Source organism: Centruroides sculpturatus, unplaced genomic scaffold (assembly GCF_000671375.1).
Source record: "Centruroides sculpturatus isolate CEXI.00-Female unplaced genomic scaffold, Cexi_2.0 scaffold182, whole genome shotgun sequence".
Classification (NCBI taxonomy): domain Eukaryota; kingdom Metazoa; phylum Arthropoda; class Arachnida; order Scorpiones; family Buthidae; genus Centruroides; species Centruroides sculpturatus.
The window spans coordinates 646,240-672,050 of NW_019384651.1; the positions used below are offsets into that span (position 1 = coordinate 646,240).

General features: G+C 33.2%; 2 protein-coding genes across 4 annotated transcripts; one reads left to right on the forward strand and one right to left on the reverse strand.

Annotated features, from left to right (window-relative positions):
• The first annotated feature begins 2,330 nt into the window (after nucleotides 1–2,330).
• Nucleotides 2,331–10,462, forward strand: LOC111626304. Of its 3 annotated transcripts, XR_002756869.1 has the most exons (3): nucleotides 2,331–2,461; nucleotides 4,168–4,499; nucleotides 9,860–10,462. XR_002756869.1 is itself a non-coding variant. In XM_023369627.1 (2 exons), the coding sequence occupies exons 1-2, from the start codon at nucleotides 4,790–4,792 to the stop codon at nucleotides 10,235–10,237; spliced, it is 393 nt and encodes a 130-aa protein (XP_023225395.1). In that variant the 5' UTR covers nucleotides 4,681–4,789; the 3' UTR covers nucleotides 10,238–10,462. The 3 variants fall into 3 exon arrangements, 1 of the variants encoding a protein (XP_023225395.1); XR_002756868.1 differs by lacking the exon at nucleotides 2,331–2,461 and having other exon boundaries at nucleotides 4,048–4,499; XM_023369627.1 differs by lacking the exons at nucleotides 2,331–2,461; nucleotides 4,168–4,499 and adding an exon at nucleotides 4,681–4,804.
• Nucleotides 10,463–11,497: 1,035 nt separating this feature from the next.
• Nucleotides 11,498–15,714, reverse strand: LOC111626314 (patched domain-containing protein 3-like). The gene is made up of 4 exons (XM_023369636.1): nucleotides 15,590–15,714; nucleotides 14,499–15,519; nucleotides 14,106–14,423; nucleotides 11,498–12,961 (listed from the first exon to the last, which is right to left on the reverse strand). The coding sequence occupies exons 1-4, from the start codon at nucleotides 15,599–15,601 to the stop codon at nucleotides 11,718–11,720; spliced, it is 2,595 nt and encodes an 864-aa protein (XP_023225404.1). The 5' UTR covers nucleotides 15,602–15,714; the 3' UTR covers nucleotides 11,498–11,717.
• Between the last annotated feature and the right edge of the window lie 10,097 nt (nucleotides 15,715–25,811).

Here is a 25,811-nt window from a genome sequence, read left to right on the forward strand (position 1 = left end):
GAAGGAAGTTAGGAAAGTTGATAAATTGTTTTTATTGCTTAAACCGAATAATTATTTATTAAACTTTCTTAAATTAAATCCTGCCTGATAATTCCGTCTTACTTGTAGTGTTTAGTTGGGTGAAGATATAGTTAGAGTCTCTGAAAAAATCTATATCGATAGTGTAAGAGTAATCGACTCTAGGAGTGATGTGACTGTTTCCTAACGTTCCAATGCCAAGCCTGCACCTTGAAACTTTTCCGTTTGGACAAGTTTCAAGGTTTGCATCTACTGACAGAAGAAAGTTAGGAGAATTGACAAATTGCTATCATTGTTTAAATGGAATAAACATTTATTAATCGTTCTTGAATTAAATCGTGTCTCATAAATGATATTTGTTAGATCTATTTACAATACAAGAAAATTACAACAACCGTATATTAATCTATATGAACCTGTATTTGTTTCAAGGGGTTTAACAGAAACATAAATTGAATTATGGATACTATTTAACAAGTTAATAATTTACTACAAAATAACAGAAAATAAAACGTACAATAATAATCAGTTTTTAAAAAGAAAGTTATAATAATACAGTAGAGCCTCGATTATCCGACCCAATTGGGGACTGGGGTTGGTCGGATAATTGAAAAGTCGGATAACCGAAAAATATGAAAAAATCCATTATTAGTGTAGTATATTATTATATCCCATGTAGTTAGTATATTAGTATATTAGTATATCGCTATTAACCTACTTCGCGTTGAATTTTCCTCCATGTTAAGGTTATCAATTTTTTTTTAAATAATAATCGTCGCTATTGTATCGTTAAAAATTAGAAAATTAAGCCACGTTTAAATACTGACTCCCTTTCATGGTCGAATGAGTGTTGCCAGCTAAAACACGTAAAAATAATATTAAAGTAGCCAAGACACAGCCAAATATTGTAGCGCCACATCACTAGCGGACATTTGAAATTTGCCAAGTAGGACGGTCCGTTAACCGAGGTTTCGGTTAATCGGGGGTCGGATAATCGAAGCTCTACTGTAATATGTTTCTATGTCATTAACTTTACTAAATACTTGTTCCTACTAACTTTAAGTTTAAAACAATGAAAAAATACATGTTCCCAAGTTTCCTGTACCTACGAAAAAGTTGCAGGTACAGGAAACTTGGGAACATGTATTTTTTCATTTTCCTCTAAATACCTCCCGGTGAAAGGAAGAGTTGGCGAAAGTCGTCTGTATGGAGGAGTGTGGTGTCTTAGGTGTCTTCTCCGCCGGGATCACAGTCCTTGGCATGGAGACCGATGAGCACAAGTACCAAGAATGACTTTCGTATTGCGGACGTGCCCTGAGCTTCCCCCTTTTATATCCTTGCCGTGAGAAAGCTGTCACGCGATTGACTTTTATTGACGATGACAGTGCATTTTTCACACCCAAGCTAATTGTTATTACAATCGGTGAACTCTCATCTAGTTTCAAATACTTCCGGTTTTTTCCGAAGATATTTACAATTGACATAAAATTTAGATTTTTAAGACCCCCGTAAAAATCCGCGGGCTCACATATGCATACTTGCAAAATTTCAGAAATTTTCGACAAAAAAACGGGAGTTATTAACCTGTAAACAGGGTGAACAATATTGTCTTCCACCCACACTAATATGCATACATACAGAAATAACCCCCAAATGTTTTTGCACTTCTCGACGTTTCAAGGTGTCCTGATTCCAAAAATGTAAAAATCTTTGGGGTCGTTTTTTGATCGATCGCCATACTTTCTCTCTGTTGTATATAACAGCCGGAAAAGTAAAATAGTTATTAATTTACTTATCGGTAATAACGATCGATGTTTTTCTCATTTATCAATCAACATACGTCTATAAGAAAACAATAGAGATTTAGCTTTTAATACTGGCATAGGTACGTAAAATATTGCGTTTTTTATTATTGTTTTCTCTTTCATATTACAAGCATTTGCATTTTTATTCATTTATTACTTATATACAGTTCTGTAGGATAATTAATTAGTTTTCATAAAATTATATAAGTTTCAATTGTTTAAACTTGAATATTATTTCCGTGTCATAGGTCTTTAAATTGGTGACCGATAGATATTAATAGACTCCCCGATGAAGCATGAATTTACACTTTCCCGTTGGCATTTTTTAATAACTGAAGTGTACTGCGCTTGTTTTCGTTTATTGTTTATCTGTTTACTTAGCATATGCTACTTGATGCCATTTAACAATTTATTGTTTAATGATTATAGTTTTACGCAGCTATTTGTCTATTGTCGATGGTAACAATGTTATATTTAATAATATAATAATAATTAAGTTTTTAAATAGCATTTTCTTGTTTCTGTGGATGTAATCTAATGGACAAATTAACAGAAACCTGACAGAAGATCATATACAATTCAAGAAAAAGTTCTACTTGTTGAATTTTCTAATTGTAGCTGTATTATGTGTTCAATAGGTAAATGTCTCTTCAATCCGAACAAATTTTCGGTAGACTTTCTCACAGCTCTACAGGTTATAAAACTCCTTTATTGTTTATCTACATATGCATTTTGGGCAAGTTTAATTTTTCAGCCCCTCTTCAGTTCTTAAGATATCCCACATGTTTCTTCATTCCTTTTACAGTACTTGTACTATCAGTTTACAATGTTTTCAAATTTATAATTCCCATTTTTGTTTACTTCATAATCCACTAGAATAATGACGTAAATACCGACAGGATGTTAATGTTAAATATGTTCATATTGGACAAAAAACAATGCTTAAAGCTAAAGCAAGACTGGTAACATCAGATTAGCCAGCCTTACTACCTTATTGTTGTAATGAACCAATTCGGGTTCTTACTAAACACGAATTCTAATATTGCTTTCATGCAAGATTCGATTTTTAAGGAAGGATACAAATTCTCATAATCCAATACCGTTCTTATAGGTTGATGCCCGCTTTACATCTCCTCACAATCAAATAATCCGTACCGTTATAAGCTGGCAGCGCTCCGAGCCCTAATTATCAGGGATTTTGTGACAGAGTTATGGACAGAGCAAGAGAGATCAATAGAATTGTACAAGTAGCTGAAGCCCTAAGATACAAAAAAGGTACAATAACAGGAATGATTAGAAGATACGAGATTGGCACTGCAACGGCTTCTGAATTATAGCAATGTGAGTGAACAACGTTAAATAGACAAATCAGCCATGAAGCTATGTTTAAGTGTCAAAAACGAATCTTATTATAGAATCAAAATTTCGTTAAATGAAGTAATTGCTATGTATCACTGCGCTAACAAAGGGTTAACCGCAGCGGGACTATGACGTCATCGGGTGGGCTAGCGCTCGTTTCCTAGCGTTTTGCTGTAGTTTGCGGCTTCTCTAACAACAACAATTCGCCTACGCCGCTTCTGTGTGAAAAGGAGCACAGTGGTGTCATTCTGATGGGGCAACGAAGAGGTATCCACCATACGGTCACACATGCTTACAGCGTCGTACCTAAGGAATTATAATGTCGAAAAAGGAGGCTTTGTGCCATTTAACACTGCGATATTAATATTGGTTTGATAATTTATTATACAATTTTATTGTCAACGGGATCGATCTTAGTCCATATGACACCTTTAACAAGAAGCGGTACTGAAATCTGTCACTCATGCTCATGAATAATTTGTCATTCTTTAGTCACGATAAATTTAATTAATTAATTTGTTTGTTTTTTACTCTATCTGGAAACAGAACTACAAGGAATGACACAAGAGTGGTTTTAAGCACACTTATACATTATTTTATCTCGTCTCATCCAAAGCAATTTATATAAGCCATTGTTAGGTATTTGATACTGTATGGAAAAAAGATATAATATTGAATTATTCAAACACTCTATAAAAATACAGTAATTTTGATACAAGAAACAAAATTAATAATTCATATAATTCATTTGAAAATGTAATAATTGTTTCGATATTATTATTATAGTAACAATAAAGGCAATTCTTGCATTTTTGAATTATTTAGGAATGTTTATTTTAGAATGCCATAGGATGTTAGATTTCCAATGATTTCGTACAGTAGATAAGTGCCCGGGAGCACGCTTTCATCTGACGTGGAATCCGAAAATTAAAATTCAAGAATTGTTAATATTGTTACGTAATTGATAAAACGTTTATTATTACAGAATTGCTAAATATTTAGCAACAGATAGGCTATACCACAAATGCCATGTTCCATCTGATCCAGTTTGGAGTACAATAAATTTGTCCTCGGCGCCAGTTAGGTATTAATTAATCCATCAATCGGCTAGAAATTTAGACCCAGAAACAGGTAAACAAACAACATGGATGAAGACGTAAGAAAAAGGACGGACTATATGTATAAACGGCGTAAATGTGTTTGAAAAGGAGTGGTGGAAAGATCGGAAAACATTGAATTCTTTCATCCATAACCCAGCCCAGGCTCTACTGTATTATAGGCAAACAAGAAGTGAAAGCAAGAATTTCATTATTTTAAGTAAGGGTGATTAATCGTTAACCTATTCAAAACTATCTGTTTTATTTAAAGTTTAAACTTTAAATATATAAAACAGATAAAAATTTAATATTCAAACGTTAAAACCCTTAAATTGCAATACAAAAATATGAAAATTCACCATTTTCAGAGATCTTAAATGTTACCTCCAGCTCTGAAAATTCTTTGACTTTCAATGAAAGATGCTGGGGGGACTTGGATATTTCATAGCTATTTTGCTCAAATTAGAAAAAAAATTCTTTTGAACTTCTTCATTACAAAAATGGGTCGCTATGTCTTTGTATGAGGTAAATGTAAATATTTTTCTAATTCTTGATCGAAACGTTTTGTGATAAGCAGAGGGTCAGGGAATAAATATAAGTTAACTATACAAAAGGGCCACTCTAATAGCTCTAACGGCTATTCTGAGAGAGAGAGAGAGAGAGAGCGAGCTCACAAAGCTCTAAAATACAAATACCACCATGAGGATATGACTAATATACGTTCGTTGAATGGTCCGTATGAATCATAGTCGGCGCAGGAACTGTTGAATGGCGATGGAAGTTCGAAGTTGTTGTCTGTCGTATGGCGATGTCCTTTCGGTCGCACTGTCCAGTGTATGGAGACAAGATGCACACATTAATAAGTATAACTTTCTTTGGTCGCCCGCAGCTTCAGGGGACTCGAGCTTTTATACGTTCTTCGTGAGAAAGAAGTCGGGTGACCGACTTAAGTTGACACTAACGGTGCATTCTGATCGACTAAGTGTCAACTTTTCCACCTAATTATGAAAACAATCGGTGACCTCCGATATACTTCTCACCAAGAATGTTTTTTTCATTGGAGTTGTTTACAAAGATTTTTTTTCCACATCGGCGTAAAAATCGCGGATTTCACAGTTTGTTTGTTTGTTTCGTTTTTTCTTCCTTTTTAAAGACATACTCTTATTCATTCTTTCGTTTACCAGAAGCTAATTCATCAAATAAATTAGAAAAACTCAGAGATTATCTTCCATCTTGATTGTCTCCATAAGTAGAAGCTTCAGAATTTAATTTTCTTGACATTTTGAATTATCAACATCATCTAATCCACAGGTTCTCAAACTTATTTCGACCACCGCCCACTTTGAGATTAAAGAAAAAATCTATTGCTCCCATATTTTTTAACTTACGTTTTTACATTACCATCTGCTGAATATCTTACAAACAGTTATTGCAAATATAATGTTTAAACATGCATTATTATATGAATAGGATATGTAAGATAGCAGAAATTCTTATATTAGAAATAGTCTTTAATAATAACGTTTCGCGAATTATGCAACAATTGTTGTTTTTAGCTACCTGAGAAAGTCTCCCGTTACATTTTCTCGAAAGCAACATGACGCTTTCTCGTGAACTATTAACCTCTGCACGGCCGAAATCGCTCGTGAATATCATCAGAGACGGCCGAAAAGAGTCAGTCGCTGCCTTAGTCCTCGGAGAGGAAAGAAGTCGTCCTCCCTTCAATTATCATCCATTAAGGAATCCGAATTAATCGCCATAGGATAAACTTGTCTGTGTGTGTGTGTGTGTGTGTGTGAATCGCCTGGATAACGAATCAGAAACCTTAAACCCATCGGAAGCTGTTATAATCCGAACAAGATCCGAACAAGACCCGAATCTATTAACAAAGGTATTTATCATCCCGCGAAGTGTATGTGCACTCTCTCTCTCCGCGAAAATTCTTCATCCAATAGATTTGTAAATAAACCCTTGTTAATTAAGTGTATCTGAGTCACTTCCAATGTTGTCTCTCGAATCGACATTAAGAATCCGTCTGACCACATACGGAACCGCTCGCGCGACGGCGTGACGTAATCGCCGTCTCGGTTTCCGTGTTTCGAGAAACACGGTGGTGTCACTCCTGACAGGGTACCAAAGAGGTGCCGACCCGAAAGGTCACAGTGGTGTCAGAGCGCGGGATTTTAAGATAGTGGGAATTTAAGATAGTAACGGAGACTAGCTAGGAAAATGGAAGGGAAAGAAGGTCGCGCGCCGCGTGGAGAGACAGCAGGAAGTGCTGCGGTAGGCGGACTTGGGGGCATGATTCCTCTCATACCTTCTTTTGCCGGAGATCCAGATGGCCTTAAGGTCACGGATTTTTTTGAGTCCTTAGATGAGATTGGTAAATTGACAAATTGGACCAAGGCGCAATGTTTAGGAGTAGCTAAATTGCGATTAACGGGGATAGCCCGAGATTTTGCGTGGAAGGATGCCACGATGAAAGATGTAACAACTTATGACGAGTTCAAAAAGCTTATGATAAAAAGATTTGAAAAGGAACCTATCTCTTTACAATTACAGAAGTTTCACGCTTGCGTGCAAGCGCCGGGAGAGGACGTGCAGACTTACGCTGTCCGATTGCAAACCTTAGTCGTAGAAATTATTAAAGAGCAACCTAGTGATAATGCACAGGAACGGTAAGTCGTAAAACGGTGCCAACAAAAGGAAAGAGACAAATATATAGAATGTGACCCATATCCTATTTCTGAGATCAAAGAATGTTTCAACGATAAGAAATAAAACTCATATTTAATCACTTAGCCTTCTACTGTTCCGTAAAAATTTTTAGCGCCCACTTTGAGAAAGGACGATCTAATCTATCGATTGTCCATTTTTTTAATATTTTCTCTACCATCTTTTTGTTTTGAAATTTAATTTCGAATCTCGGATCTAATAAGGCTGACAACCATAAAGTCTTGTTTTCTATATATGCTGAAAATTTATATTTTTTGAATTTTCTAGTTCTATTAACACTAAAAGTTTTTTTTTATAAAACTCTTTTTGCCCTGTGGACACTAAGAGGTCATCTTTTTGCAAGCCCATTATGGGTTCGGCCGGCCCACAATGGGGCTGCCGGGTGGTGAGGGACGGGTCCCGCCCGACATATCCGAACGAACCCCCCCGAAAAATTCCTGGGGATTTTTCGACACGTTCGGGTTCGAGCCCAGGTCTCCCAGAGCAGTGGGCTGCCACCTTTAGTGGGCGGAACTACTAAAGGAACTACTGCTCTTTACTTTTCATAATAAGAATAATTTTAGAGTCCTATTGTGTAAATTATTGAAGATGAGATGGTTTCTTAGTTGCTGGCTTCCCACAGTAATTTCTTTGAATGGTTTTAAAAGTAGAACAATTTTCTCAACGAGAGACCACTGATATGTACTCATTGTAGGAATCTTATTATCTATAGCATATGTGACAAGGGCTTTTTGATGTTCCAAGTTTCGTTGCAACATGTAGTATGTAGAATTTCATCGAGTAGGAACATCTTGAGTTAATTTGTGTTTCTGCAAATATAACTTGTCTCGCAGATCTTCCAATTTGTTTACAGCTACAGCAGAATGATTAAAATATGTGACAATATTCTTATGAAGTGTGATTATAGTTTTCACATCTTGTTGAGAAAATATGCATTCGTTTAGTGTCAGCTGAAGTGTATGTGTAAAGCATGATAATACCTTTAAGCTGCAATTCCTGATTCCAGCTACCATATTTGCTCCAGAATTTCTTAGTACTAAGAATATCTTATAACTTTTGTCAACTTACACCGTTCAAGAACTTAAAATTAAATGACTTTTTTAATAAACTTTTTATCATTTTAATTTAATACATGAATCTGTAAAAGNATAGATAAACATGCATTATTAAATGGATAGGATAGATAGGGTGTGACCCATATCCTATTTCTGAGAACAAAGAATGTTTCAATGAAAATAAATAAAACTCATATTTAATCACTTAGCCTTCTACTGCCCCCGTAAAAATCTTCAGAGCCCACCTTGAGAAAGGACGATCTAATCTATCGATTGCCCATTTTTTTGTTACCTCTACCATCTTTTTTGTTTTGAAATTTAATTTTGAATCTTGGATCTAATAAGGCTAACAATCATAAAGTCTTGTTTTCTATATATGCTGAAAATTTATATTTTTTGAATTTTCTGGTTCTTCTATTAACACTAAAGGATCATTTTTTTTTTAAACTTTTTTCGCCCTATGGGCACTAAGAGGTCTTCTTTTTGCAAGTCCGTTATGGGTTCGGCCAGGCCCACAATGGGGCTGCCGGGTGGTGAAAGATGGGGCCCGACATATCCGAACGGACCGCCCCCCGAAAAATTCCTGGGGTGTTTTCGATCCGTTCAGATTCGAGCCCTGGTCTCCCAGAGCAGTGGGCTGCCACCTTGACCGCTCGGCATCCGGCCGCCCACTAAGGGAACTACTGCTCTTTACTTTTGATAATAAGAATAATTTCAGAGTCTCTATTGTGTAAATTATTGAAGATGAAGTGGTTTCTTGATTTCTGGCTTCCCACAGTAATTTCTTTGAATGGTTTTAAAAGTAGAACAATTTTCTCAATGAGAGACCACTGATATGTACTCATCGTAGGAATCTCATTATCTATAGCATATGTGACAAGGGCTTTTTGCTGTTCCAAGTTTCGTTGCAACATGTAGAATTCCAGCGAGTAGGAACATCTTGAATTAATTTGTGTTTCTGCAAATATAACTTGTCTATCAGATCTTCCAATTTGTTTACAGCTACAGCAGAATGATTAATATGTGTGACAATATTTCTATTAAGTGTCATTATAGTTTTCACATCTTGTTGAGAAAATATGCATTCGTTTAGTGTCAGCTGAAATGTATGTGTAAAGCATGATAATACCTCTAAGTTGCAATTCCTGATTCCAGCTACCATATTTGCTCCAGAATTTCTTAGTACTAAGAATATCTTATGACTTTTGTCAACTTATACCGTTCAAGAACTTAAAATTAAATTATTATTGTAATAAACTTTTTATCATTATAATTTAATACACGAATATGAAAAAGAAAAAAATAACTTCATATTTAAAATTATTTTTATAACAAATTGTTATAAATTTATTTTTATGGTATGAAATTTTATATTTTTATTAAGACGATATAATTTCATACGATAATAATTATAATATAATTAACTATTAACACAATAAATTATTAACCAACTTCCAACTCTTCGGCAAGTTCTACTTTGTTATAACCACACATTAAATAATATGCTCATATGCTCATTCAATAAGTCATAGAGGTGTGTAGGAAATCTGGGGCCGTATTCTGGTCACTGTCTCTGGTCTCTCGTCTCTCGCAAGCCGGTCGCTGACCAGAATATAGCCCCTGGTATTCCGACTAGGCAACCAAATCACTGCGTTGAAAAATTTATAAAAATTCATAAGAAATGGCTGCTTTTTAAAAAAATAAAACAAGAGATTTGGAAGCACAGAAAAATAGAGAGCATTTGTTTACAGAAGAGCTAGACAAACTTTTTGATATTGTCCATTTACAGGCCATGAACTCAATCAAAATTGCGGAAGACAGTGAGTTTCTCTTTGATCAAAGAGGTGAGCGTAAGACATCGATTGACAAGAAGCTGGAAAAGACTAATGAACGTTCTGTAAAACGAAAACAAAGAGCTGACGAATTAAGAGAAAATACCGCTAAAAGTAATGCTTCAATTTCGGTAGTGTTAAGTCAAGAACTAGAACTCGATTTCAGCTTCAGTAGCACTTCTACTGCCGATAGCACTTTGAAAAATAAGCGAGATGATTATTTAGTGGTTGTTTTACCATCAAAGACTCTTTCTTGCAATTATCTCTCGAGACTTGGGGTGACAATGTTGATTACCTACAAGACAAAGTTGCGTAAGAAATTTGGGCGTGGTTAACGACACTGATAAGAGGGGTGTAAAACTATTTGAAGATTGCAATACGATACTCACTAAGAACGAGGAAGAAAAAGAATTCTAACTTTCTGTCGTTGAAAAGAACAGAAAGATCGTTTCTACTGAAACATCCAAAAATTGCTAATGAACTTAGTTTTTGGTTGAGCAAAAAAAACTGTAATTAATATTATTTTAAGTATTGTTTTGTTTATAACATTTTGTGTGTGTTCTAATACTATATTTGAATAAAAAGAAACTTACTTTTAATACATAGTATACGTTTTTTACTTAATATCCTAACTAGTTCTTTTTCAGGATATTTTTCATAAAATTCAGATATTTCAAAGTCGATGAGCATTTCCTTGTATATAAGATAAGGGGCTGAAATTTTAAACACATAATAGGCATAGGTAAAAATCAACGGGGTGGCGAGACTTCGATTTGAAATTTTTTTGTTTTTTTTTTGCTATTTAAATATGGACCACCCTACTGTACAGTATATAAATTAGGTACTGTAAGTCTAATACAGTACTGTAATTTTATACATTTCTTGTAAAAAAAAACATTTCGTATTCAACGGCCATAAAAATTATTCCTATTAATGATGTCTCCGAAGTTCAACGAATTTTTCGCAGAAAAATAACTTATCAGAAAACGCGCCCGCCTTTTCGTGCGCTGCTCCGCGACGAAAACAAGCTTAAGCAATGGCGTCGTCGAACAGTGCACACTCGGTAAGTAATCCTACAATTTTTTGTTTATAGCATAGATTATACAGATTGTTCCCAAAATATTGTGTGTTTTGGATATGTTCAGTCAATTTAGTGTAGAATCGATTAATTTTATGGAAGAAAACCTTTCAAACAGCCGTAGTCCGTAAACTGCACACGTGCCAAGCTGTGATTGGCTCATGTATTTAAGGATTCCTACAAAGTGAAACTCTTATAAATTGGAACCTATCTACCGCGTTATAGGGCCGACTGTACATCGATGTACATCGATAATTCCATTTAATTCTGATCACTTTAGGTCATAATTCACTAGAATAATCACGTTGATACTAATATGATGTTAAATTAATGTTTAATACGTTCTTATTGGACGAAAAACGACGTTTGTTTAATGAATTAAATTCAAACTATTTATTATAAACATTTCTGGAATAACTTTATTCAGAATACTCTTTTATTGCGTGATATGCAACAACTAAATTTACATAAATTCGAAAAAAACTTTGAACAAAAGCATCCTTACAGAGACAATAGAAATTCAGTATTGAATAAACCAAAAAACAAAGGTTGCTCATTTTTTATCGTTAAATATAACGAAACGTTTTTCTAGATTACAGAAGCGTGTTTAAACATCTGTCATACTTTAAAGCATCAAAGCAACTACGAGAACTGTTTGTTTTCGTTACTATATACCCATTCACAATAATTAAATATACCAAAAAATTACATTAGCGTACATTTATTAATAGTAACATCTACATGCACCCACAGAATATAGATGCTCTGCTTTCTTCACATCCTCTTGTAAATAACGAAGTTATCGAGATTAGTATAGGAATAACTAATAATGCGTGAAATGTTGTTTGCAGTACAATTACGAAAATGATTTTAACGAAACTAGTGTATACAAATATATTATAATAGTTGATGATTAACAATACTAATCCAGTAGATATTGCCCCTTGAATTAACGGAAAACCTACGTAACGTAAACTATCCTTTAACTTTTCTTCAGTCGTTACTTGTGGTGAAGTAATGAAACAATAGCATATGTGAGTGGGATAATTAACGGAAAACCCGATGCAGAGAATCAGGCACATTAAAGACACGATGTCCAGATTGATTTCCCATAAAGACATAAAGCCGATCGTCTGTGCGGTGATGGACCCGACACAGATAGCGACAATAAGAGCGCAATGCAAATTAGGTATTAATAAAACGAAAATGCCGAAGATTAACAAAGAAGTTATCCAGAACAATTGGAACGTTATCTGTCTGATAACGATTCCTTGCTCTGCCATAGGTGATATCATTGTATGGATTACAACGTTAAATGGCGCTTCTTCGGCTATTTTCGATAAATCGTTTACTATTTTGAATTCGGTTACTCTATCCGAAACATCTTTCGCTAAGAATAAAAAGCGACTGGCCACAATATCAGTGTAATTGTGATTATAAATGATGTCATTGTTAAACTGCTTGGCTCCTATGATTTTCAAGAAGACGTTTCTAAGTGCATCCATAAAATCCTGCTTCTGAGTGAGATCGTAACCTCTCAAGGAATACTTCGAAATAGAATGATTTTGAAATATTTTATAGTATTTTAACCAAGAAAATTCGTACTCCTGTCCGGCTATATTTTCAATAGTGTGAAATTTATGCATAAAATTTTCAACTGACTCTTGAACTCGTGGATTAGAATAATCTAACGTTTCGTTAATTACGACGTGCACCGTGAAAGGGTATTGGGTAAAATATTTGTAGAAAACGTGAAATCCCCGTGTAATTTCAGATGTTTCTGAATTCAATTTATAAACATTCAGTCCTTCCTGTAAGGACATAACACCCCATATACCTATTGACAATAATATAAAATACAATAAAATAATAAATACCCGTGATACAGAATGAAAAATAAAAGCTGAAAATGTATATCTGAAGAACTTCGTAAAACAGTCTTCATTTTCTTGTTTGTAATAGTCACTTTGTCTAATAGTTTCTGTAAAATTAAAATATTATATTAAGTTGAATTAAATCGATCTGGATGAAATTTTATAATAATTAAGAACCATAAATGTTAACGCGTGAAATATGACAATCATTACAAACATTCGTATATTCATGTCTTTAAAATCATAATTATAGCATTGAAATGAAATTAAAGAATTCAAAATATTGTAAATGAATTTAGAATAATGAGTTAAATTTTACGCACAAGTTATATGAAACATTAAGCAGAAATATTGTATGAATCTGTACCCATTCTGCACCATAACAAAAGCCTATTTGGCAGTTGACTATTACAGGAACCCACAAACTACAGGGGAATGGAAACATATTAATGACAATTAAAAAAATATTAGCAGCAGCGTACTCAAAGTATGGATTCCATGTCAGTGCAAATGGTAATAATAATACCAACTCTCACTTGTTGGTTCTATTCTAATTGCCATTAAGATTATAGAGCTAAATTATAATTATTTGCAAAAATAAATAATTATAATTTAATAGTAAATTGTATATAGTTTGACTAGATGTTTTAGTAAGTATTTGTCTATCTAGTGTGAGATTTTCCTGCTTAATTTGGATCTTTTCACAGTGTTGACCACAAGCATATTGTAGATTACTTGTTACCAGACGTTCAATTGTTCGTTTTGTATTTCGCCACGTAAGAAGCATTTAATAAGTATATTTTCTACGTTCCTAATAAGGAAAATATTTAACAGTATACCAGGCATAGCCAAAACACGGCCCACGTAATTAAGCCAATATACTTAAGCCTAAATTATTAAGTAATTTATTTGAATACTAATATTTTTATCCTTATTATTACCTTGTCACATTCAGTTATTATAACCATTACTAACATATTCATAGGTTTTTTGTCAACTCCAGTACGTAGACTATGTGCCTGTGTCATAAGTAAAAGTGAAACACTTAATACATAATATTTAAATTTACTATTGCTGTAATTTCCAATCTACAACAAACTTCTTAGTAAATAAAGTGAGTTAACCAGAGTCTCTATAATGCTTTAAGTATAATGCCCTGTCAATAAAGAGAAGAGTGTGTAGCACTACACTATTATTAGAAAATATATGGACAAAATTACTAATACAAGTTAATAAATCTAAAATTTTTACCAAAAGTTGGTTTAAATGTGAAAGGATGAAGACCCTTCTCTTCTCTGTATCCACTTAATGCTAAACATCCGCCGAAGAAAAACAACTGAAAGAAATAACTGAAGAAGATGCACGTTGCGGCATACAAACAGAATATTCTTACACCCGGAAATGGTGACGTCATAGCAATGCAATAGGAGATGAAATTCGTTAGAGACGTTATGGTGATGGACACTGCTGAGTTGCGATACGTCTGTTCCATTCGCTTTTCTACGCTGTCACCGCAATCTGTTGCCTTCCAGCAAGCCAATACGACAAACGAGTCGTCCACTTCCGTAGCTTTAATATATCAAAACTATAAATTACTAAAGCAAAATGTATCGGTATTTGAAAGTATTTTATGGTTTATCTTACCAAGAATAATGAAAGGAAGACTGACGTTCCACTGAAGATTTTCTACTCCACAGGTAGATAATAAACCAAACGTCGTGGCAACAGCCAGACTGGCGGATACGACACTAGCTACGCCTAACCAGGGTTTGGACTTCACCCAATTGTTAGTCATGTTCGTCGACACGCAGAAAATGGCCACTGCGAGTGCAGCCACGCTTATCAAAGACACTAATTTCTGTGAAATGCGTTTTAGTTGAAAATCAGTAGAAAAGAATGGTTCTGGAAATGTTTTAATATGCTCGAAAGTATAATCTCTTAACTTGTTGTAAACTGCCTTTGTCCATTCTTCATTCCACTTTTTCTTATTTGCATTCGACTCATCTAGTTCATACAATAAACGAACGGCTTTTGCTTCCTTTATGTATCCTTTGTCGTCTGTCTTCACCCCTCCTAAATTCAGACAAAGGATTTTGTACGCGTATGTTACAGAATTTATATTAACGGGATACTTCATCTTTAATATTTTATGGATAACATTTTCGGAGTCGTTTAGCAGATCAATAAGAGTATTTTCTAAACACTTGCCATCTACAATCTGGCAGACGTCAGAGTAACCAATAATCTTTCCATCTACAGAAGCTGTGGTATTTTTTACAACCTTGTCTACAATTTGTATTTCGTCTAAAAATTCTTTGCGTAAAATGTTGCTTTCTCTGTCATTTACTATGTAGATCATTGGAAAAAGCGGTCGTTTAGTAAGTCGTAAAAAATCGAAACTATCCGAATTGGTATGGAATGTCTTATGTATAAACTGTTTGGCATCAAAAACTTTACCTCTGTCTGCACCAAAGAGAGAATCGGTGTCGTCGTTGGTTTGAATTCCAATCAGCCCAATTGATAATAAAGCAGAGAGAATAACAGGAGCAATGACAAAATAAAGGGGATATCGACTAATTATTACACCAAGTCGACCAATTTTACTAGACACGGTGTTTGTCAGACACGAACATTTTGTTTTCTTAGAAGTGTCGATTCTTCTTACCTAAAAAATTTAAATATAAATTACCTTATCATGCGCATTTGAATGCTTTGTTTAGTGAAGTGATTTTTACCTGTTTATTCATTGCTATCTTGAATTAAGAATCCTGAATTGTCCTAATAATATTCAGCGTAAGGTTTACGACGATCGATTATATCAGATTGAATGAAGAATCTCTCACATTTAAAAATATTTTCCTCAAGTATTAAAAATTCTGAATAGAAAACCAGTCCATTATAAACTGTAATTGCGCTGTGTGACGTCATATCGTCTCTCAGTTTAACATGTAATTGGTTGACGTTATCCAATTGAAGGTATTCTGTTAAATAGTTTTAGTTATTTTTTCTGTCATAAACGTTTTCACCGAGTGTTGCACATTTATATTAAAATAAAATTTACTAAAATATTATTTGATATAATATATGTAAAATAATATGAATGCATAAAAAACCCTTTAATTGAGGAGCCTCAAAGTTATGTTTTTCAATAAACATGCATACAAAATAATGTTCAAAGAACGGCTACTTTTTATTTTTCTTACCGTCCGCCTTATAGAGGTTTGACTGTATTTCATGCGATTAACAAGAAACAAACGATGGTTTTAATTCTTTAAAAAGCAAAACTTATTTCCTGAATGATTACTTTATACTTTGATGTGAGAAAAATACAGGATTTCTTCCTGCGTGAAACATTTATTTGCATTTACATTTGTAAAAATTAAAGAAAACGTATTTTCGTTTGTGCTGTCCTTTTTAATATCTTAAAAAAATTATAGTATTAAAAATAATGTTGAAAATTTAATTTTTTTCTTAAATATGTTTAAAAAACATAATGATACCACTTTCCGAATTTCCGCATTCGATCCAACCTGAACAATCTGGTCGAACCCGTGACGGGTGTGGTTATAAAGATTATTTTAGTTCCTGCAACATACGAAGCTAAACGTTTCCTTATCAGGTATATTTAAATTACAATCGTACAGGTCATTATTAGAAGCCGTACAGATCTTGTACGGGGCCGGAGGTAGCTTTTCTCTGTGTTTTCACCGTATGACGTAGGAAAGTAAGTATTTTTAACTTAGAAACTGCTAAGAACAGTATATAGGCTCATAAGTGCCACGAGATTTTGTATTCTAATAGTTTGCTCGTTTGTTCGCGTTTTGCCAGGACAGTCTGCTTAAAGAAATTTTCCACATTTTATCTATGTCTATAACACCCAAATATGGTCTGTTTACCATTAACAGGCCTCTCGAAGTGACTTCTCTCGAGACTTCGCGAATAACACTGAATGGCGAACCAAAATACTTCACTTCGGAGGTTACGTGACAAAGACATATGAACAAAGACAAATGACCATATATTTTTTTTTTATTTAGCTGGAAAAATTTAATTTTTTCAGGTAATTAAAAATTACCTGGAAAAAAACCACACATTTTCAATGTTACGCCTAAAAATTTATGCTACTCGTTGCTAGTTTTTTTTTTTTTGTAAGCTTTAATGAATTCGTGGTTTAAACTTATTTGTAGATCCCTAATATATTTCAAACCTCGTATAACACGGTGCTTTTATAGCACGGGTTCACTCTAACACGGTTCGGGAATTGGGTAAAACTCTCGTACAACATGGAATGTAATAAAGTGTTCGTTCTTTTATACCTCCACGTAACTTCTCGCGAGCATTCTAATTGTTTTTGTGGCTACTTTCATAAATATTCTTTTAACAAATAATCCATTTAATAGTTAAATTTTACAATTGGGACTCTTCTTTTGCCTCTATAAGCTGATTTTAGAATTATAGATTCCTCCATCACGATACTATCGATAGTGCGGGCGCCGCCATCTTTCTTTCTTTCACAGTCGTTCCTAAATGCCTACAAACAGCAGCGCACTCCCATTGCAGTGGACTGCTATTAACGAAAGCACCCAGAAACTGTTACCAGTTGATGGTGCTCGTGCTGAGATCATCCGTCATACAGGATGAATAATTCTCTGGTAAAATATTTACTTAAATAATAATGTGAGCCAGCAGATTTTTACGGGACTTTTAAAAATCCAAATTTTATATCAATTGTAAATATCTTCGGAAAAAAACCCGAAGAATTTGAAACTAGACCGGAGTTCACCGATTGTAATAACAATTAGCTGGGAAAGTTTACACTTAGGTTTGAAAAAATGCACTGTCATCGTCAATAAAAGTCAATCACGTGGCAGCTTTCTGGCGACAAGGATATAAAAGGGCATTACAACGGAAGTTCAGCGTGAGTCCGCACACGGAAGTCATTCCTGGTACTTGTGCTCATCGGTCTCCATGCCAAGGACGGTGATCCCGTCGGAGAAGACACCACACCCTTCAATACAGACGACGTTCGCCAATTCTCCCTTTAACCGAGAGGTATTTAGGGTCTTTAGAGTCTTTAGATTTTGTCAAAGTGCTCTCTCTCGAACTAGAAATTAGGTCAGTGACATAGTTACGAAATTCGTCGCCATATTCTGTAAATATTTTAATATAACCGCATTTAATTTTAGTATTAATTTTACCTCCTGTAACTTAGATTTAGTTATTCAATAAATGCTTTCTTACTTTGTTAAACCTGTCTATCATTGCTTCAAGGACGCCTGCCGACTTACTCACCTCCCTCGCCACTCGATAAAAAACTATCCTACGACCTCGAGATCGGGTTTTACAAACCAGTCGCAGAATAAGTGGTCATTTGGGAATTAACCCCTGACCTACTGCTAATCTCACAATAATTAAGTATTTTACCTAAGAAAAAAATGAGTAATAAATCCGATTTAAAAAGGGATTTAACAGCATGTTTTTTTTTAATTTTTAGAACCCAACCCCCTTTTCGCATTAGTTCTTTGTTTCGTATAACACGGATTTGCATAACACGGCAATTTTTTGGAACGTAACTCCCGTGTTATACGGGCTTTACCTGTAATTATCGAAAAATTAATCACGTAATTAAATAAGAGTTTTATGTAAATTTAATTAAATTATTTTACGAAAGCAATTTCACAAGATTGTAATTGCGACGATTCTTAAAATTTTAATATTAATTAATTTAACTCAAAATTATTAAAATATTGCAGCGATCATCCACAAAAACGAACGAATCGTTATCTTTAAACATAATCTACAATAATAGTTGTTTCATTCGTACAGTAATTATATTTTATATTTAGAATTTATTCATTAAACCTGTTTGAAACGTCTAGAATACACATATCGATCTAATAACACTTTGATATGAATTATTATAAATTTTTTCTGTGAATAAATTGATGAATACAAATATTAATCAAGCATTATACGAAAATAAATGTATTTAATTGTTCTCGTGCATTGGAGTAAATATTACGGTTGATATAAAACACGCATTCTTATTAACATCGTTCATAATGAAACAGAACTCTTAACCTTTATTAATCACGAAAATAATGCCTTTAAAAATTTCCAAATAAATTTAATTTCTCAGTGGAAATTTTATTCATATTTTTTGGCAAAACGACAATGTCGTCAGCAAAAATCATTTTGAAATTCACGGAAAACTTTCACGTATTATCAGCCGTTGTCTCGAATTTTAACTAATAACGTTGTTCCACGAATTCTATCACGCTATCTGCAACTTTCACATTATTAATGGTCTATCGAGTTAAAAATAATATCTACAGGTAAAAGTTTTTTTTTAATTGTTTTTTTTTTCGTAGAGCATGCAAACAGATAATAAAAAAATCTAATTATTTAAAATTTTTATTTTTACTCAAAAATATCAGAATATTTCTGCAGAAAATGCAAAGAGCATTAGAATTATTAATTAACTTTCCCGGAAATATTTACAACTTGGTTTGCCTTTTTCTATTAACGGTCTTTTATTTAAAAATTTTTAATATTCTCAAGTATTATAAAATGGCAAAAGTCACATTTTCGAGGTTAAAATGACTTTTATAATAAACTTTAAACGCTAATAACAAATAAGTTTACGAATTTTTACCCTTTTTGAGGTGACTTCTTAATATACGCTTTTCCTTCAACCTGTACCCACCAAAACTTAATACCGTTGATTTCCTTAATATAAAAACCATTCCGAAAAATTTCACGTTTATGAATAAAGGCAGTCGGTTTCCTACAAAGAAAGAGAAAGTGTTAGTCTTGGAACACAAAAAATTAAATAAATTGTGATCCTTTTTTGGACAGTTTTGTCTTTAATTTTATTAAGAACCATTATTTATTTTTCAGTTGAAAATCAGATGATAAGACTCAAAGAACAGTTTCAGCTATTTTATAGTTCAGATAATTGCTGATAATATGTAGAACTTTATCTTGAATAGTGTATGATCTTCTGTCAGGTTTCTGTTAATTTGTCCATTAGACTACATTTACAGAAACAAGAAAATACTATTTAAAAACTTTGTAAACAACTCCGAGGAAAAACCCACTCTTGGTGAGAAGTATATCGGAGGTCACCGATTGTTTCACATTAAGGTGGGAAAGTTGACACTTAATTGATCGGAATGCTCCGTAAGTGTCAACAGAAGTCGATCACGTGACTCATTTCCCACGAATAACGTATAAAGGCTCGAGTCCCCGGAAGCTCCGAGCGATCCCTCGGAAGTTATACTTGGTAGATGTGCCATATTTGTTTTCATACTCCGGACCGAAAGGACATACGACCAACCACAGCCATTTGAACTTCCATCGCCATTAACGAACCTATTCAACGAACACATATTAGACATATCCGCATAGAGGTATTTGTACTTTTAGAACTTTGTGAACTCTCTCTCAGACTATTAGAGGTTTTGTATAGTGAAGTTATTTAATCGCATTTAACCTATGTATCCTAGCTTAGTTATATAAATAAATGCTTGTTCAGTTTTTAAACCTGTCTCCTGTCTCTGAAGGACATCTGCCGACTTACCGACGCACTCCCCGCTCAATTTTTTGCCCTCCTAGCCATCCGACAAGCCGAGAACGGGTTTTACCAACCTGTCGCAGAGTAAGTGGTCATTTAGGATGAGCCCAGTGGCCCACTGCTAATCGCACATACCTAAGCCAGTGTTACAAGCTAAATTTCTATTGTTTTCTTAAAGAAACATGTTGATTGATAAACGGGAAAAATACCGATCGTTATTACTGATAAGTAAATTAATTAATAACTATTTTACTTTTCCGGCTGTTATATACAACAGAGAGAAAGTATGGAATTGGTTAAAAAATGACCCTAAAGATCTTACGTTTTTGGAATCGGGAAACTTTGAAACGTCGAGAAGTCAAAAAGTCATGGGTTATTTCTGTATGTATGCATATTAGGGTGTGTGGAAGACACAATATTGGTCATTTACAGGTTAATAACTTTCGTTTTTTGTCGAAAATTTTTGAAATTTTGCAAGGATGTATATTTATTAGGAGATTGGTGCTGTTCAGTTTCTGGTGTTAAAGGTCCAAAGAGTTGGAAGATAACGAGGGTCGTGTGTATTTCCGTTCGGGTCGAACTAAAAGATGATTTTTTTTCTTATTAGGATTTACAATTTTTAATAAAACCCATCGATACCGTCAAAACTAACCATTTTATATTATATAAAAATATAGCAAATGTTTTAACGCCAGAAAATGGTGCAAAGAAAGATAATCAACTCGTTCCTAAATAACCATTTTTCAAATATATTTATTTCGAAGAAAATATTTACTTTATAAATTAAAATAATGCTGTACCAACAAAACGATTAAACATTTTTTATTTCAAGAATAGAACCGGCATTTCTTTATTATTATTGAAAGTTTAAAGGAATTTAATTGTAATTTTTAATATTCTTTAGAAACAGTCGATTTTTAATTAATACGTATTTCTATTATTTTTAGCAAAACATTTTAATTATTATAAAATGCTTCAGGTTCGAAATTTTCAAGTTTTCCGTTTGGACAAGTTTCAAGGTTTGCATTTGCTCATAATAGGAAGTTAGGACAATTGGGAAATTGCATTTTTAGTTTAAATCGAATAATTATTCATTAGATTTACTTACAATAGAATAAAATTACAAGAACCATATATTAATTTACATGAGTACGTTACAGATGGTTTAAAAGCATCAAAAATCACTGATATTATTTAAGATGTAAATAACTTACTAAAAATAACACGAAATAAAATATAGAATAATAATCAGTATTTGAAAAGCAAGTTATAATAACAAAATGTTTTTAAGTTAGTAACTTTACGAAATACTTGTCCTTACTAACTATAAATTTAACACAATGAGGACATACATGTTCCTAAGTTTTCTGTACCAGCATAATACAGTCATTACATATTTTTTTCAGGATCTATTGTTAGTCGGCTATTATACATTAAGATATCATTTTTACAGCATTTCAAATGAACAATTAATCGTTTAACATAATAATTTATATCCATAAGAAAATTATCTACACACATAAACGTCGTTTTAATGCTACTGTGAGAGTAGCTGGGGTACTAATCCGCTAGGATTGTGGGTACCACTTAATCGGCACATATTATCCAAAATCTGATCTCTTAAGTTTCAGATCACTAGATCTGATCTTGAAAACTTACATAGGAAGGCGGTAGGATTAAAGACTATGAAGTCTCTATCCAAATTGTCAGGTTCCCGACACCAGTTTGTCAATTATTCGATCCGTGGACAAACACGCGTGTGATTGGTTTAGAGATCTGATTCAGAGACTCTGAAGGAGACATTCTTTAACAAATAAACAAGAATAAATTTAATTAAACATAAACCAATAAAAATAGTACAAATATATCGTAGTAAGAGATAATGAATACAAATTACAACCTATAAGTCGAGAGATATATGGACTTATATTTAACCCATACACGATCGAGAGAGAGAGTTTACAAAAACGTTATTAAACATACAACCTGGTTTAGTTGTCGTTCGTCTTTTTCATCGGTTGGCAAAGGCACTTCGTTTATATAGTTCTCAAACTTCATTCCATAGGAGGTCGAATTGTGCACAAAATTAAAGTATATCTTCTCAGTGCTAACTCTGAAATTATGCTATGCGACTTGTCTAAGGGCGTTGGCCATCAGGAGAAATATGAATGGAGTCCTGACTCTTCCAGGTCTGTTAATGAACTTTCTGAATTCTGATAAATTTCTGCTATATCTGACGATCGACGACCAATCATTATACAAAGATTCTTCCGTGGGAACGGACGGAAAAGGGAATATGTGAGGGGTAAACATTTACCATCAAAGCAAGATTTTTCGCAGATAACGGAAAAATAGAGGATGTTCTAACTTCCCTAGAAGGAAGTAGCATCTGTTATCTATTTTTCCCACTCTAAAACGTTATTTTTCTCACCCAAACAAAAGAATATTTTATAACAAAATATTTAATATTATTTTGAAAATATTAATTTAGACCCGGGGCCTATTCGGATCTCACATTACTCCCTTATCTTCAAAAATCACACTAAAATTAAATGAGGCGTGATTTTTCACAGTAATACAGAAGTTCAATTGACTCTCTCTCTCTCTCTCTCTGAAAAATTGTATTACACAAATCAAAAATCTTAAAATTATACAATAGAAATCAATTTCAAAATTAAAATACATTGATAGAATATAATAAACAATTCATCACATTAGTAGTATTAAAATAAACAAAATAACATATGTTTCTTCGTCTTGAATCGACAGCAAAAGTGGACATAGTTTGTCACTGGTTTCGAATGCACGGCAGCACATCTTTTGGCTGACTTCTTATAGTTGTAGCAATTTCAGGTATATTAGAAGATCACATGATGTCTTCTTGTTTCAAAAAGCACCTTCTAAAAGTTCAAAGTTCACTGTGCAGTTTAAAATGATGAAATGTGTATTCTTTCTTCACTTGATGCACTTTCTTTTCTTCCATTCAATGTCTTGTGGAATCACACAAGTTCATGTTAATTTATTAAATTGTTTTATCAATATTCATGGAAATCAAAGTATTTTCAAAGTAGGTAGTANTATTTCTATTATTTTTAGCAAAACATTTTAATTATTATAAAATGCTTCAGGTTCGAAAATTTGAAGTTTTCCCTTTGGACAAGTTTCAAGGTTTGCATCCGCTCACAGAAGGAAGTTAGGATGGTTGTAAATTTGCTTTCTTTTGTTTAAATCGAATAATTATTTATTTATCGTTTATCAATTAAATCCTGCCTTATAAATGATATTTATTAGATATACTTACAATAGAATGTAATTACAAAAACCGTATATTAATTTATATGAGTATGTTACAAGGGGTTTAAAAGCAACAAAAATTACTGATATTAATTAAGAAGTAAATAATTTAGTAAAAATAACACGAAATAAAATGTAGAATAATAATCAGTATTTGAAAAGCAAGTTATAATAACAAAATTTTTTTTAAGTTAGTAACTTTACGAAATACTTGCCCTTACTAACTATAAATTTAACACAATGAAGAAATACATGTTCCTAAGTTTCCTGTACCTGCATAATATAATCATTACATATTTTTTTCAGGATCTATTGTTAATCGGCTATTATACGTTAAGGTATAATTTTCACAGCATTTCAAATGAAAAATTAATCGTTTTACATAATAATTTATATCCATAAGAAAATAATCTTCACACATAAACGTCGTTTTAATGCTACAATATAATTGAAAGTGCTTATTCTTTACTAACATAGCCCAATCTTCTTCTTTACTTTGTTCACAGAATGGTTATATAATTAACGACTGATAACATTTCTCAAACGAGGAACCTGAGATAGAAAAGGAAAACCAAGTCGATCTAATAGATTTTCCTATGCCGACGTCCAATTATGTGTGTAATCGTTTGACATTGAATTTAACGTAGCTTTTTTAACTAATTTTAAGACACATATTTAAAGAATTATTATTACTCTTATTGTAATTACCGATATTCTAGAAACTCCAAACTCTAATCGAAACATCTACGCTGGAATTTTATTAGTATATAACATGAAAATTTTTCTAAAATATAAAGCAAAAACGATTTCCAGTTTATGATAGTAAGTGATTGCCCACATAGGAGCGATATAATGTAACACGGTTGAAATCATCTAATTAAATTTTTATATAAGTATAAATAGAGTTAACTTTTGATCGTGAGAGATTAGACCACATAGAACCCAGTGCTATTGTAGCTTTTCGTGTACTAAAATTTTTAATCTTTAAAAACTGTCCAGAAGTCGAAAATAAAACTCTCAAGTATACATAATTTGAAGCCACGTGCATAGATTGTTTATTAAAGAATCTTCTTTCTATGGCATAAGTTTGACCTCCCTTTTTGAATACAATTATCTTTGTTTTTGAAACATGTATATAGTTAACCCGTAGTAACGACAAAATTTTTCTAGGATTACATCTTTTTTGTTGCATTAGTGCAGAATTAGACCAGAAAGTCCAGAGACATTAGATTTAGTAAGTCGAACTATCACACTACTAGCATACAAATTAAATAGCTGTGAGCTCAGAATTTCACCTAACAAAACTCTTATGTCGACACCAAACGAATCAGTTGTTTCAGATAATGTTTTCACTTTTGCAGTGGCTTTAAAATATACATCAATAACAAGACCAAGAAACTGCTTATTTATACTCATACTTTCTAGTAGAACCCATAAAAATTTATGATTGACAGACCGAATGTCCACGAAAGCAGCACAAAGTTTTTCTCTCTATTGTGCAATGTTAACTGTATCAGTAGTGGGTTTAATATAAATATTTGATCGTGACAATATTGGCCGAACGGAAAACCTGCCTGATCCGGACACAAAACCTCATATTTAATTATACATTCTTCTAATATTTTATTTAATAAGAATGAGAACATTTTCTCAATTACAGGAACCAAGTAAATAGGACAATAATTTTTCGGATCCTCAACCTCGCCTTTTAACATATTGAGATAATAATCCAGGCTTTTAGAAAAGTACAATTTTTTAATACTTTAATACTAAAGTTCCAATACTGTAAGCGGGGATGTGGAGTCAGAGTCGGAGTCAGGAGAAGGAGAATTTCTGACCAGATGAGTCGGAGGCAAGTTTTTTTTAAGGCAAAAACATAAGGCTGTGTTTATCGATTTAAAGACGATGTTACGCTATTGTCTAAATGTATTATACGGACATACACTGCAGTTAAACCGGTGTTGTACTGTTAAGAAATTTCACCATAAATAGCAAATATTGGCCACTAGCACGTCGTGTGTTATATCTCCAGAGGGTCGGGATGCAATAGAGATTTTATTCGTTATTATTTATACCTTTACATAAAA

Bases quoted from the DNA above. Each gene is read 5' to 3' on its own strand.
- LOC111626314 (XM_023369636.1), bottom strand. The intron at 14,424-14,498 runs GTAAGATAAACC...GATATATTAAAG, and splicing joins TCTTCCTTTCATTATTCTTG to CTACGGAAGTGGACGACTCG. The intron at 12,962-14,105 runs GTAAAAATTTTA...TTAATTTTACAG, and splicing joins CACATTTAAACCAACTTTTG to AAACTATTAGACAAAGTGAC.